This window comes from Cyclopterus lumpus, chromosome 20, assembly GCF_009769545.1.
Source record: "Cyclopterus lumpus isolate fCycLum1 chromosome 20, fCycLum1.pri, whole genome shotgun sequence".
Taxonomy (NCBI): domain Eukaryota; kingdom Metazoa; phylum Chordata; class Actinopteri; order Perciformes; family Cyclopteridae; genus Cyclopterus; species Cyclopterus lumpus.
Window position 1 is genome coordinate 16,190,608 of NC_046985.1, and position 15,017 is coordinate 16,205,624.

General features: G+C 44.5%; 1 protein-coding gene across 4 annotated transcripts in view; it reads right to left on the reverse strand.

Annotated features, from left to right (window-relative positions):
• mpp7a (membrane protein, palmitoylated 7a (MAGUK p55 subfamily member 7)) overlaps positions 1-15,017 on the reverse strand; it is a 115,683-nt gene that overhangs the window by 70,372 nt on the left and 30,294 nt on the right. For all 4 annotated transcript variants that reach the window (XM_034560437.1, XM_034560438.1, XM_034560439.1 and 1 more), the window contains one exon: positions 7,393-7,511. In XM_034560437.1, the coding sequence (XP_034416328.1) occupies positions 7,393-7,511 (119 nt within the window). The remainder of the gene's footprint in view (positions 1-7,392; positions 7,512-15,017) is intronic.

Here is a 15,017-nt window from a genome sequence, read left to right on the forward strand (position 1 = left end):
CACACTTCAGCAAGCAATGTCTGGCACAGAGAGCGGGAGAGAGCGTGCAAGTGAGAGAAGGCTTGATAGATGGAGAGGTGGGCTGATGGAGGGAGAAAGAGAGGTCTGGAGATCACAGGGCTGGATAGTGTTTCTGCTTCGGAGTCCTGAGCTCAAGGCCTCTGGTTAATGTCCACTGCCCGGAAAACTTCAGGCCGAACAGGTTGGGGTTGACGATCTTTCTCCCGCTCCCGTTTCTATATCTACCCACCGGAGCAGATCCGGTATCAGGCCTGCACTAATTCACCAGGGTCCGATCACCTGGTCTGATCCAGAACACCTTGTCAACACTCCGTGGCCTGGTAGACTAGACCGAGTTAAGGAGACAGGAAGGGGGGCATTACAGACAGACGTGCAGGGTTGCAACTAGAATAGCTGTGAATTGATGCGTTTACTCTAGAAGCAGAAAGAGGAACATTTTCTTCTGTTCCAGTAGGTCAGTTTACAAAGTGCTGGCTTGACACTTGGCATGACGGCATCAGGTCCTGGACATTGCGCTGTGGTGAACAAGCCAGAATATGACAGCCCCATTCTTCATCAGTATGCTTAGGCTACAACCAGCAAGTCTACACAGACCAAAATTCAATTCACTCCAGTGTCATGAAGGAGTAGATATTAGATACGACAGCATCCACTCGGCATTGCCATTAGTGGTAACTAAGTTTACACAAAGGTTAGCACTTTGAACACTCTTTCATCGTGGATCGACCATTCAAAATGAATAATAATATTATGTGGTGGTTAATCTACCAAAAATGTGTACCGAAGGTCTAGCAAGGCTTTCAGACATTCATTTTTTCTGTTGACACCCAGACTTTACGATCCCGTCGATAAGCCTCCGTTTGACAGAAATTACTTTCTATAACCATTGACTACATGCAAACTGATATTCTCGTCTTATTCCAAATATTCAGATTTTCGTGTAAACAGCATATTCCATTTGGATATTCCAATTGAGGCCTTCTTTCAAATGTACGAGAGATATTCCAATAATAATAACGATAATATTAATAATACATTGACATACAAAGACATTTGTATGGCGCTTTAAAAAAAAAAAAAAGTACTCAAGGCACTTAACATGGTAAAAATAGAATACCATTCAGGTTTTAGGAGCATTATTCCTTGGGCATGTATTTACAGCGCATTCGGAATATGCATCTTCGGTGTATACAAACCAAGGCTGAGGTAAAGATATATACCCGAAGCTCGCATTTCTGATTGGAAGCAGGAAGACCTACTTTTTTAAACATTATGAAAAAGACTTGAATATCAACAGGTTTCTGGATATAAGCAAAAAGAAATCGCAACACTGACCTGTTCAAGAAGGTAGTTGAAGTAATAAAAGACAGTGTTGGCATGGCAGAACAAGTCCACCACACCACCGGTGTTAAACTTTGGACCTACACACCTACACATTTTTTCTTAAGTGGCTTAAATGAGTGATTTAGGAGAACTTGCTGCACTCACCAATTTTCTCGCTCATTTACAAATCTCATGAGCGCAGGCTAATTTACGCACAGGTGGCCTTCATCATGCTTACGCTGGTCATTTACACAATTGTTTGAAGTGAGGTGCGTTTGCCGAGTCTGACGTGGCACACTTGAACGAACCCATCGTACGGAAAAAGTTAAGATAAGCATAGAAAAAGGTTCATGAGGTTCAATGTCTTGTTGAACGAAAAAGTATAATATTTTGAGCATGTAAACAATATCAATGATTTTACGAGAAAATTCAAATTCTTATTGACCTGCAACAGTGCATTGAGGGTCTCGAGGACACTGGCTCATAAGCTGATTAATGGGCAAAGGAGTGACTGAGTAAGAGACCAGGGCAGCTGGCCAACAGCCATGACGGCCACATCATTTAGATAGCGGATACATTTCCTACTAGGGTTCTTGGAGAAGGCAGCAGAGAGGCCCCTGACACCAGCTCCGTGGACGGCAGGTATTCTGTCAGGCCAGGACAGAGCAGGACAGTCACACTTGTGTACATACTACTACACTCTCGAGACATAGCTAAAATACCTGTTTAAAGTTTTCCGTTGTGTTTTCAGCCTCTAACCAGTACAAACACATCACGAAGGGAAGTGGCACCTATCAATCAAGCACCTCATTCATGTGATGGATAGCAGCTAATGGGTTAGGAAACAGGATTCTGAATGACTAAAGGCCTGAAGCCAGGACAAACGATGAATGAATAATGAATCAGATCGATTTGAGTACCTTCAAGGCCGTCACTTCAACATATGCCTTTGTGGAGACTACCTATAAAGACCCAGGTGAGCCCATGATGTCTTCATGCAGTTCTCGGGCCATGGGGGAGCCATAAAAACACTTTATGGCGCCATGAACCCAATTTTCCATATTTTGTCTATCGTTCCTATGTTCCATATCCTATTAAGATTGGCTTTGTATCGTGTAGACCTTCTGGTTTCACTTTGAGTACTTTTTTTTTGCCAAGGAATACAAAATCAGGGTCAACCAAAGTGACCTGGAATAATGGTTGTGGGATGGCACCAGAGATTTACCTTGATTACCAATGCAGACATCTGACCGATAGAAATGCGTACTGGTGGATATGCAGGCCTCTTCTCGTTTTCACTGTCTCCCCCATTGCTGTATAAATTGGTCAAAGCAATGCAGTTTATTCAGTACTCAACGGGACATACTCGAGACCATCTTTTGCACTGAGGAGATGTCCTCCTCCTTTCACCTGTCTCTATCACAACCTTGCCTTTGGCTCCATTCATCATCTGTTCATCGAGCTCTTCTGGCTCAGTTCAGAGGCGCTTGTTTGTGGACATTGAGCATGATTTTTCAACTTTATGTTGTAGTTGACTATTAAACTCCTACGAAAATATTTGGAACGTAGCCTAAGCACGGTGTATGCAATTGCAAGGAAGGGGGATTTATTTTGGATTCAACTGAGGTTTTCAAACAGTAAATAACCACCCGGCTTGCGTCACAAACAATATTTGCTAGAAACAAATGGCAAGTTTAAGCACTGTAACCAGAATATGCACAATGTTTTTTCATTTACAATTACTACCGTACTAAATAAGAGTAAGGAAAACTATGAGTTGACTGGGAGGTTACATATGAATATGAAGGTTATCTCTTTTTTAAGGATGGAAGCTCCCTTCTCCAAAGCAGCCTGCAGGTATTTGCTTAACTCCCCGCGAGGGTTCCTGTTACCCCAAAATAATAAATACAGACATCAGAGGCGACCAGTGCGCAGTACGTGGTGACCACAGACAGTACAAGTGGATCTCTGAGGTGGTATAGGTTTACAGGCTGAGTCCTATACCAGACTATTAGAAAGGTTGTATTGCTGCACTTAAATGACTCACAGAGAGCTGTTCCAGCAGGGTGAGAGGTTTAGAACAATTACCTTTTTGTGATCTTCCTTGTGTAAAGCATGGTATGTTTTGAGGTGTGGAAAGGATAAGATAAGTGCCCAAAGGGCAAGTCTATGGCTGTCGTCAAGGAGTAGAGTTAACGGACATTACAGGGTAAGTCATAGAACTTGGAGGGCTATCCAGACTGCGATCCAGTTATTCACGGGATACCAAGTCTGGTACTCAAGGAATACAGTCCAGTTTGTCTGAAAATTTGCTCATTTACCAAAAATAGCTGAAACTTTCCACTTGGGCACAAGCGTCAGCTGCAGCACCTTTGCATGTCATTAAAGGCCTGCAGCACTGAAGAACAAACTGGCAAGCCTGCATCAATGTTGCTGTGCAACAATGTTGCAAGTGCCAAGCCTATTAGCAACTAACAGGAGCAGCATTTAAAGGAAAACTGACTGACCACAAAATGAGGGATCTTGGGGCCTGGCTAAAGGCCTGCTGACAGAAAGTTGGTCTTTAAAGAGAGTCCCACCTGAGGCAGGTGGAAATTGAATATTGTATTATATTTCCTGTGGCTTTTTGTGGAGCTGGAACTTGGCAGCAGAACAGTGAATGTGGTGGAATTTATAGAAAGCACACTTGAAGTAACTCCCTTTAATTGAAAGGAGGGGAACTGTCTGCGTCGTTTTAGCTATGCTAGCTATACACGCCAGTGCTCACATTACATGTCAGATCTGATGCTGCACCGATGAAAAGTCTGCAAAATGAGGCGAACTTGCGAGCCCCGCTGAAAGACGATATTATAAAATATTTGCTTCATCTCTGTGACATAATAGGATTAGGGGGGATGTGAGGGGCTGTCCCAACCATCTGACGAGGGCAGGTGAGGAGAGAAGAAAATAACTCAAGTCTGGTTTAGGTCGTCATGTAGGTCTACTTTCTTGTGTCTCTTTCCATCTTTGACACCTCTTCCTCTGGTCCTTCTCGCTCCCCCAGACAGAATGACCAGTAACTGATGCTTCATAATTGCCCAGGTGAGGCTTGATCGTTTCAATATGAGCGACCTGGGTTGCAGAGTCTGTCAGATTAACGTGATGCGTATGTATTTTCTCTTTGTTGTTTAGTCATTCCCAAAGTATCCCCTTCACAGCCTTGTGGAATAAAAGGTGGAAAATCTGTGGAGATTTTTTGGCCGCGGGGCTTGAGAGGGGACAATTAAGGTTTTATTAATGGTGTGCCACTGACGTTAGCCATGTTCACCTGAAGCTGGTCCCTGGTGTAAAACGAGATGGTTGTTCTGTACTTCTGTGTGTTTCAATGTCTGCCTGTCTGTCCATTTGGCTTAAAGGCTGACAAGGCTGGCTCACGTCTCCGTACCAAGTAGAAAGCAGAGGAAACACATAGTTCTGCTTGTTTGGTCCGGGGCAGTTTCCACTTGTGCTTCCATATAACGATAAGAGACGCTAAAAGCAGCTCGGTTTCTCTCCATTGAGTTAAACAGAAGAGGAAGAAAAAAAAGGGTCAAAACATGTCCAATGTGGTGAGGAAATAATGTGGTTCTTTGATGTTTCACTGACGTATTTGATAATTTTGTGGCTGCGATGGCGAGACATGACCGTTGCTGTATTGTATTGGCAGTATTCATTCTGCCACGGTAGCAACAGTGAATTGGGTCACATTAGCTTGAACCTAATACTCACTGAATTGCAAGGCCCCAAACTGAGAGCCACTCACCATCTAGCTGGCACATGAACAAAGTGGGATTCAAATATTTGAATGGCTTTTTAGAGAGTTGATCATTCACCATTCAGCTCTTCTTTCATGCATACACAACTCACACCTGACATTTCAGCTTTTGACCATCACTAAACTCAATTTGTTGGCCTTTGTAAGCAGTTTAACAAAAAGAAGAAACAATTTCAAAGATCTCACCATCCTTTTGGTATGGTTGGTATTGCTGAGACATCCTTTTCTTCCTGTATATCCACCAATCCAAAAGGCACTTAGGAGGCTAAGCAAAGCCACCAAAACACTCCCTCTCTTTAGATACTTTCTCCAGCTCCACTTTTAAGGCATTCATAGGTCAGAAGGGATATCTAATGCCTCACATTCTGTGGCCTGGTTTGGGCCTGGAATTTTCCCTCCATGTTTAGCCCCCCTGTTGCCTTATTTCTAGTGATGGCCATCTTAATCTAAAGGTTTTCCTTGTGTATTTTTGTATAATTTGTTGTTAGGTAAATAATCTGCTATTGATGTAAGGACAATTTATTTTTAAGATTGGTGCAAAGCTTTCTTCACTCCAGGTGAGGACATGGCAGTTTCAACAGCACTGACACGTTCTGCCCTTTGTGTTACTCTCGCAAGTTTAGCCAGGTATAATCAGGGGTGGTTAGAGGGCGAGGTGAATTGAATGCTCCACCCTTATGTCTGGCTAAATATCACAGAAACATAATGCCACCTTCATTAGCATCACTCTATATGCCCCACACTACGCTGTGTTTTCTTTGGGGCCGGCGAGAATGAGAGCCAGAACATGGCCAGGCCCTGCCCATCATTATCCTTGTTCAAGAGGCCTTATTCTTTGGCCATCCATAACAAACCCTTCTGATTTCCTCAAGAGCCGACATTGGGGTTTTGCTTAAGAGTCTGAGGTATGCCATAATTCAGGCACTTTTACACGCTCACATTGGCGCATAACAACCCTGGATCCTGAACAAACATGCTTACAAAAAGGAAAGGGACGAAAATAATGTAAATTTTTCTCTCAATCGTCTCTGTGACATAATGACTCTGGCTGGAGAGAAAGAGAGACCACCAAAGGGGGAAGATGTATCATGCCAGCACATGAGAAAAGTGTTGGGCAATCTTTCAAAATGGAGACGATATACAAAGGACACGGTCAAATGTAGCGCCGACAATTAGAGACGTTTTCTTTGTAAATTGAGGAATAAAGTATTCTCAGTTACATCAGTGAACCAGAGGAAGGGCTGACGCAGTGGTTACATGTATTTGCTTGTTGAATAGTGACTGAAAAACAAGCTGATTTAAAGCACAAAAGACCTACTGTTCCCTGTTTCCAGTTGAAAGAGAAGAGGAAGAAGAAGATTGGCTGCCGATTGCAGCGGAAAATAAGGTTTTCAGACAGAATGTGTTACTACATTCATTACCTCCGCTTGTCTGCTAGTGTATAAAGATATGAAGTGTGCTCATCCTATCCCCAAACTCTGCAGCTATCCAGTTTAACAGGCAGTAACTGGACCACAGGCCCATTCACGGTGGCAGAGGTTGAGTTAGAAGATCTGGGTGGGTAGGCTGTTGGAATGACAATAAACTTAGCGATGTATGAATGAGGCCGCACGGAAGGAGATTGAATGAAGCGGGATTGTGCAAAGGAGCAGGCGTGTGTTTTCATGTGAATAGGAGAGGTCGGACCAGGGGTGGGGGTCGCGGAAGACAGAGTCTGTAACGATGGGTAACATATACCGAGAAGCAGATTTCACATCCAGTGTTGAAATAGATATCTGTCTGAACTGAGACTGTTATAACTTTATATATATATATATATATATATATATATATATATATATATAGATTAAAAAAACAGCGAGACAAATGATATCCACTTATCTGTAGCCAACTAGATGTCTGTTTTCTTTGCCTCCCGATTGTAGCGTTATCTCTGATCATATGTAGGATATACAATTTAGCAGGTACTGTGATTGAGATTGCTCGCTACATTTAATTGTTGATGATTATTTAACTGCTGCTCCGTAAATCCCCAAAAATGTTAACAGCATGCTGGTTAAAGAACTTGCATGAACATGATTTTTCTACAGCACTGGGAATATAAAATCACTAGTTTAATGGTATGCATGTATAAAGTGAAGTGCCTCAACAGTGAGGGATATGAATTTACTCTTAGAATCAAAAGTATATAAATAAAAGTCTTAAGAACATCTCAACTGAACCCCCCCAAGCCAACACACTTGTTCTTGGTTTACCTTGACCAGCGAGCGGAGGCTTCTCTCCCCAAACATGTCCTGGAGGAAGGTGTTGTCCTCGGGGCGGCTGACATGGGGCTGCAGCTGGGAGGGCAGAGCCGCCAGCAGCTCATACAGACCTGTGGATGGGGATATGGAGGGTAGGGGGGGACAGAGTCAGCATGGCAGTAAGAGGAATTAGTGCATGCATAGTCACACGCGAAAAAACACATGCATAGAAACAGATGTGCATACATCTGTAGTTTAAAAATACATAGCAGAGCATAACTGCTGTACGTGTGCGGGAATACATATCGGCAGTCAAGACAAGACAACGCATGCATTTGTAAACATACACATGAAGGCTGTAGAGTTGTAATGTTTTTTTATATATACACTTGCACATGTAAATAGGAAAGTCCATGTTTTAATTTAATACATAAGAAAGATATGATAATCAATAAGGGATATTATGAAGAATATTATGAAGAATGTATTAGGAAAACATGGGAGAAAAGTCACTGTCACTGTATAAGTATGTTACTGTATTAGTGTAATCACTGTGAAAGTATTATTGTAACTGTATGCTGATTGTAACATGGTTTATGGTTATCATAACTATAAAGATGACTGAGGTATGAACGGAATGTATTGATTTAAGGAGGCGTAGTCAAAGTGGTAGTCTCCCTAAGAGACCGGAAGATAGCCATTTTATTTTGAAGGAGCCCATCTTATTGTTTAAGACCAAAACGGAAGAGATAGTGGAAGTAGCATCTTTGTTTATTGCTTAGAGAAGCCCGCCTCTTTGTAGTGATAGGCAAATAGCATGCTGTGTTGTTGAGGTATAAGCATGCATACCTGACACTAACCAATGGAGAAGCTTTATGCTCAGTGTATGGATTTGTACTGAACCCTTCAGAACTCTGTAAGGCGTGGCATTTGTCCTCTCACGTGAAGGCGATAGACAGTTAACTATTTTAGCAGATTTTGATTCATAACTTTATATTATAAATTACTGGTCTCAGGACATCTTTTCAAGCATGAGGAGCTCAGGATTTGGGTTGAACTTAAAACAATACTTTTATAGACTCACACACGCATAATTTTCATCTATTCTTCTGATTTCATTTTGTGTGACAAAAAAATGTATATGCACCGAAAGTGATACAAACTTTACGCCGCTCTTTTGCTTGCCCCTGGGAGAAAAAGGAAACGTAGAGGCAATAAAGCATTCCCCCCCCCCCCCCAGCGAGTGAGCGGGGGGTTCCCTTCCAAACACAACGGAGTCCTGGAGCATAACTGATGGAGAGTAGCAGCAGATATTTGTGTTTGCTGCTCTGTTCTGGTCTTCAGGGTGGCTGTGAACCACAAAACCATGGGGACAATTTAAAAAGGTCAGGCCCATACAGAGTGCCGTCAAGCTGGGTTGTTTGCATCAAAGACCCCTTTATAAATGCCCCATTAAAAAGCCCCTTCTGATTCAAACTCATCAAAATACAACCACCACGCAGTGGTTGAAACCCCTTTGAAAGAGCTACTGATCATATGAAGAAATTCCAAACACATTTACGGTGGAGCCATCGAAACGTCAAAACAAACTTGAGCGGCTTGGCTACCTCTCTGACAGTGTCTTTCATCAGGGGACAGAGAGGAAGAGAGGAGGGAGAGAGGGAGGAAGAAGAAGAAGAAGAAGAAGAAAATAAGCTCCACAGACGCATCCGGAGTAATTTGGAGCTGAGAATGATTGATTGAAAACAATGGTTGACGTCGTTGGCTAGATGAATGACTGGCTGACTGAACTGGCGGGCTCTATGACTGGGTTAGAGCAAGTGTGTGCTGGCAGCTCCGACCGCTTGGCGGGAGAGGCCACGGCTGACGAACTTAGCTCATGTCATGTCATGTGCTGCTGCTGCTGCTGCCGCTGGGCAGTCAGATGGACGTCATTTTTTTTTGACGGGGGTTTATGTGGCCTTTGAGCACAGGATGTGTCAAGACGATATTCCCAACCCTGTTCTGCATGTCACGACGCAGACTTTGTGCCGTGTTAGCGCCTCATGCCTCACTGCTACGACAGCTCTGTGGTGAAAAAAGAGAGAGGAAAAAGCCACTGGAAGACAAGAGGGGGGCTTTACACGTGACACATGTGCACCAGCCATCACAGCGACCCCACGTGGTTTTACTCAAGCTTGATGTGTGACATTGTCCCCGGTGATCATCCAACGCCCGGTTCTGTGGTCCTCATCACCTGTCAACCTCAATCATTTACAACTTGTCAGAACTCCAAACAGAACATTTCACACACACACACACACACACACACACACATATATATATATATATATATATATATGTGTGTGTGTGTGTGTGTGTGTGTGTGTAGGGAGATATGGTAATGACATTACTATTGGCCGCGGTGAGATACCAGTAAGAGGGGATGAACGGAGCGAGGGAAGGAGAGAGCGAGAGTCTCAGGTGCGGAGTCTCCCCTCCTATCTACACTCTCATTGATTCAGCTCTTTATTGCTTCTGACAACAATTCCTCCCTATTCATGCTGAGACAACCTAAACACCCGGTGCAATATGCGCATCATGGGAAACGCAGGAATAATCGACATAACAGGGAAAATGGATGAAAAGACAAGCTACCACCGTGTTCGCTTCTGGGGTCACTGTTTCAGGCTGAACCCTGTGAACCAGAGAAAAACACAGTTTCAAACGACAACAGAAAAAGAGCTGCAGACGAGCCAAGAGCTAAACAAGGACTTTGCAAAGCTGAAATTAAATTTAAGAATGTACGGCTGGACAAGCAAGGAGGAGAAATGAGGGAGAGAAAGGAAATGAGCCAAAGAGTGACCACAGTGGTGGTAAAATTCACTGCGTGGACACTATAAAAAGTGGAAATGAGAACTAAATCCAGTGCCAGATGTATGGACACATACGTATTGGTCTGTAACATCAGAAGCCATGTCCAGCGCAAACACTGGGAGACAAAATGAGAAGGGGGGGAAGAAGAAAAAGAAAGTGAACAAGATTGCGCCAACCCTTCACCGCTAAAGGGTGGACCGACTTGTTTCTTGCAGGGCTGGTCTGGCTTCATTCGGTTTGTTTTGGCCGGACTATTCTGGACCCACTCGTGCGGTGTGTGTGTGTGTGTGTAGCGGACCTGGCAGTGTCTTGTAGTGGACCACGAGGTTCTGTTGTGGCTAGTGCTGGCCCAGCCCTGCCCGAGGTCCGGCATGATGTTGCGCCGGATGGCCGAAACAGTCTTCAGAGAAACCGGAGAGACCAGGGCCCCAAGAAGCTTCCCGTACGAAGGAAGTCACCACTTTAACTGCCAAACAGCACTTCCCTTCTCACGCCTACACCTCTACAGCAGTTAAAGAAAATAAGTTTTTCACGGATCCTTTTTACGTAAAAAAAACACACAAATCTCAGACGATGCAATGCATTAAATATGATATGCATCGAATTGCTAGTCTCACAGGTAAACGGGGGGCAAGATGAGGAAATTACAGGGATTAATCCACCAACACAGGGTTTGTATGGGTTCTAAAATATGACCCTCGCCATTACATTGTAATTTAGGCGCCGTTTACTTACACGGCAGACTAGGCCACATGGGCTGCTGAGACAAATGGATCAGTCTGTCCATAACTTTACATGTTGGGGGACCCCACTTCCATCTTGTAACCGAACTACACACAGAAAGACAAACTGCCCCGTGAAAATGAACTTTTTCGGATACAGGAAATGAGCGCTGGGTTTTCGACTCAGGTCCACCCCCTGCACTTTCTCCGAGGTGCCGAATGAGTTATTGACCTCCTTCATACATCATTCAGGGGGACATTTAGAGAGGTACAAATGTTCGTGAGGCTCACCAGACTGCTGGGGGAAGTCAGCAATGACAACACGTGGGAGCTTTCTTCGCAGCTCCGTATTTCAAACACCGCATTGTGAAGGTACGAGGGCCATGTACAGAAGAATGGTGGCAGACCAGGGGTGGTGGGAAGAGAAGCAGCTGCAGACTGTGTGGCCTAATCCACTCAAGGTTTGATTTACCCCCTCGCTCTCCATCCGAGAGTGGCGGAAAGGCTGCCCCAAGCACAGAAAAGGCAGACAGAGCAGCGACGGGAAAACAAATTGAAGCCAGGATGAGTGAATGAACACGACGTCTGCGATACATACCGACATAAACAACATCTGATTAAAGCATGTGTGCAGACAGAAGAAGAGTGATGCCACTCGGAACAAAGGAACACTGGGGAGTGATGGCTTTCTGCAACAGCAAGAAATAACAATTACAGCGATGAGGACTCTTGCACTAGTGTAAACACGTTTCCCCCGAAGGGAGAAAGTCGAGACAGACAGTGGGCGGGAAGATGAATTTAACCCGAGTCAGGTGCCAAACAAAAGGAGAAGTGTTTAGGGCCCCTTGTTCACGGCCAACACAGGACTGATATGTCATCAGCCCACATACCACTTCTGTTCTGTCCTGAAGACAACCAGCGCCTGACCCCTTTTTTAAAAAAAGGGAGCCCGAGCAGGGAAAAGCACAGCACTGGTTGTCTGGATTAAGCGGCCATGCCACTGTTTCGGCCTCACCTTTCAGACATAAAATTATATAGAATTACACAACGCATTAGTGGAGCAGACGCTGTACTCTTTGAACATAACTTACCATGAGTCCAGCAGCGTTCTACTTGGGATATAACCCTAAAAGAGGCGTAATATATAATGCTGGCCCATGAACGTACTAGCAGGAATCTGTGCTCCACTCAAGCCCACAAGCCTCCCATTACCGGCTCCAAAGGCTTAACCGCTTCTCATTAAAAAAAGGTCAGGGTACTGAGCCCTCCAATACCATCTTCAATGGTATTTCAGCGTGACAGCCTCTGACTAGCTCCATCATTTGGGAGGGGTACAAAAAAAGAGTGAGTGGCTAGTGCAAGATATAGTTTGAGCTCCACGGCATGGAAAAATGTCTTCAGCAAGCACAGTGGGCCGGTCCAGCTGCAATCAACCGTCACTCCGATCATATATCGACTGTTTCACTACCGCAGGCTGAACTCTGTCTGTGTGTCATTTCAGGGTCTACAAAGAAGCCGCGGTCCTTGCTGAGATCATGCTTCATTCAAGGGGAGCAAAAACAACCCAGGTTGCAGGACCTTATCAAATGCTGCATTTTAGAGCGAGGATAGGCCAAGCTTTTCATTTCATCCCATTTTCAACATGCCATGAGTATCACGTTGCAAGTGCCCCACCCTTCCTCTGCTCCATGCTTCGTCACACCTTTACGCTTCAAAGGGCTGTCAGCACATTGAAAACAAAGCTTGGGACAAAAGTACAAGTCTAATCAGAATAATTGAATGCATATAGTCTGCAGGATCCCTCAGAGAGCCAGCAGTGTTTTCGCTTACAACGGTTCTAACGACCACACCGCAGACAAGTGAGGCTTGAGTGGAAGCTGTAGTTAAAGTAGGGAACTTGGTATCTTGTCCAGGTGAGATTAAATAAACTTCCCTCCAACTCACAAATGATATATAATGTCGGGAAAGATGGAAAGACAGACAAATTGATAATGGAGGAAAGACGAAAGGTTAGGATTATCTATCTGGGCAGACAAAAAGACGATTCGACAGACAGCATCGTGGATAAAGACAGATATATGAGATGCGGAGGATGGAGTACCAGTCTGTTGGATGCCAGGTCCTGATGTCTGTGGGGAGGCCGAGTTTGGCAATGGTCGTCCAGAACTTCTTTCTCCTCAGATGGAGATGAAAGGCCGACGTTTGCCCAACCCAAGCAAGCTAAGCTTAGATTCCCTCTAACACGGTACACAAAACACAGACGCCACAACAACCTAGCCACCTCTGTTTATTGCGGCAATGGAACAGCGGCAGACTCTCTGGCTCGGACCCCGATGTTCTGTCCAAAGCCGTGGCCAGGCGAGCCAATACCACCTGAAAGGCATAATTTTTATCATACACTAATGGCGGCGCAACATTTGTGGTTGGAATTTGCACTCTTTCGCCGTCTCACTCTCAAAGTCGCAGGCTATTACTCAGCATCCCACTGCCTGATTGTCAAACAGCGCACACGGCCCGTAAAGCTGTTTTCAGGTTCTTTCTAATTCAAGTGAGCATGTAATGCTCGCCAGTGACCGATTTAGTAGCCTGTGTGCCTTGGATGGGAAGAGTGGAGGATGTCATCCTACCTCAACAAAAAGAGAAAGAAATCTTTGTATTCAAACAAATACAAGTCATTGTTTCTCACTCTCAGTCGCACTCACTTGGTTTCTTTCTTTTACGTCGGCTTCCTTTGCCTGTGTTTTTTTTGTTGCTAGAATGATGTGGACATTTTCTTTCTGATGTAACTGGAAACAGGGAGCTCTTCCAGTGGCAACAAATCGTTGTGTTTCAGTACTGTATCACTGCGGCACAGGGCCGGCTACTGGCCAGGGACCACGACAAATGGAACCCACCCACCACCACCACCACATGCAAAGTCCTCCCCCGACCTTCCCCTATGACGAGGCCAGATGCTCTGGATTCTTGACATCGGGATGGAAAAAGTTACTGTTAACCTTGACAGAGAAAAAAATAAAAACAATATGACCATATTCCTAGATCTTATATGATTCAGAGATCTGTGTTTCTGTGCGTACATTTATAAGTGCCTCATAGGAATGTCTGCATCTCATTACTCATCATTATGGAGCATCACCTTTTCCAACAGGGAGAGTTGAAGATTTGAGGATAAGATGGCTGGAATCGCTCATCTAATGCTCCTGCACAAACATGCACACATGGAGCCAGTAAGTTATTAGCGTATCTGGTAAAAGCGTTGTCCCATCGCAAGATTTCCATGTGTAGTTTTTCATGCGAGTGTCGCCCACCTCCTCCGCAGCTGTGCATGGCTGAACCACCCTTATCTTTAAATGCAGTGCGGGGGCCGTAAACCTTGATAGAACACGCAGGTACAGCTTGGAATAACACAGTTAACTTTCATAAGGTTAATAAAAGGGCATCGGGGTCTTTAGAAGTGCCTGCTCGAGAGTGTGTGCGCTAGGATGCGGGCTGATCTCGGATGTATTGTTTAAGGGGCACCATGCAGAGACTGTAATGGCACATGGGGGGGGGGGAGAGAGAGAGAGAAATGAGTTAGCAGCTGACCAGTCAGTCAAAACCAGCAGATTTCAAGTCACGACTAATCAGGAATCGCACCAATGTGTGTCTTTGTTCACGTCAACCTGAGCCGCCAAAGGTTCTGTGTGACAAGCAGTCACTTGAACCATCTGTCAATCAAACTCTTACCAGTCGAGATGAGAGAGAAAACATCTCTTCCTTGGAGAAAAACTTTCAGTGTCGTTCTTTGTTCCTCTTTCAGTGAAGAAATGCTCTCCAGATCCGATATAACTGATGCAATAGCATCAGTTATATCGGAACTAAACTAAGCATCTAAACTAAGAACTTCAATGTTGTTTAGAACGAATGGTCGCCTATCCATGTCGTCTAACACACACACCTAAGACACGATCGTAGCTGCCAGTAGCTCCTCACAGGACGCCAATAGGTCCGGAACACTGTGGTTCGGATACAAAGACTTCTTGAAGACTGATGGAAGACGATGGGTTACCGTGTGATAAG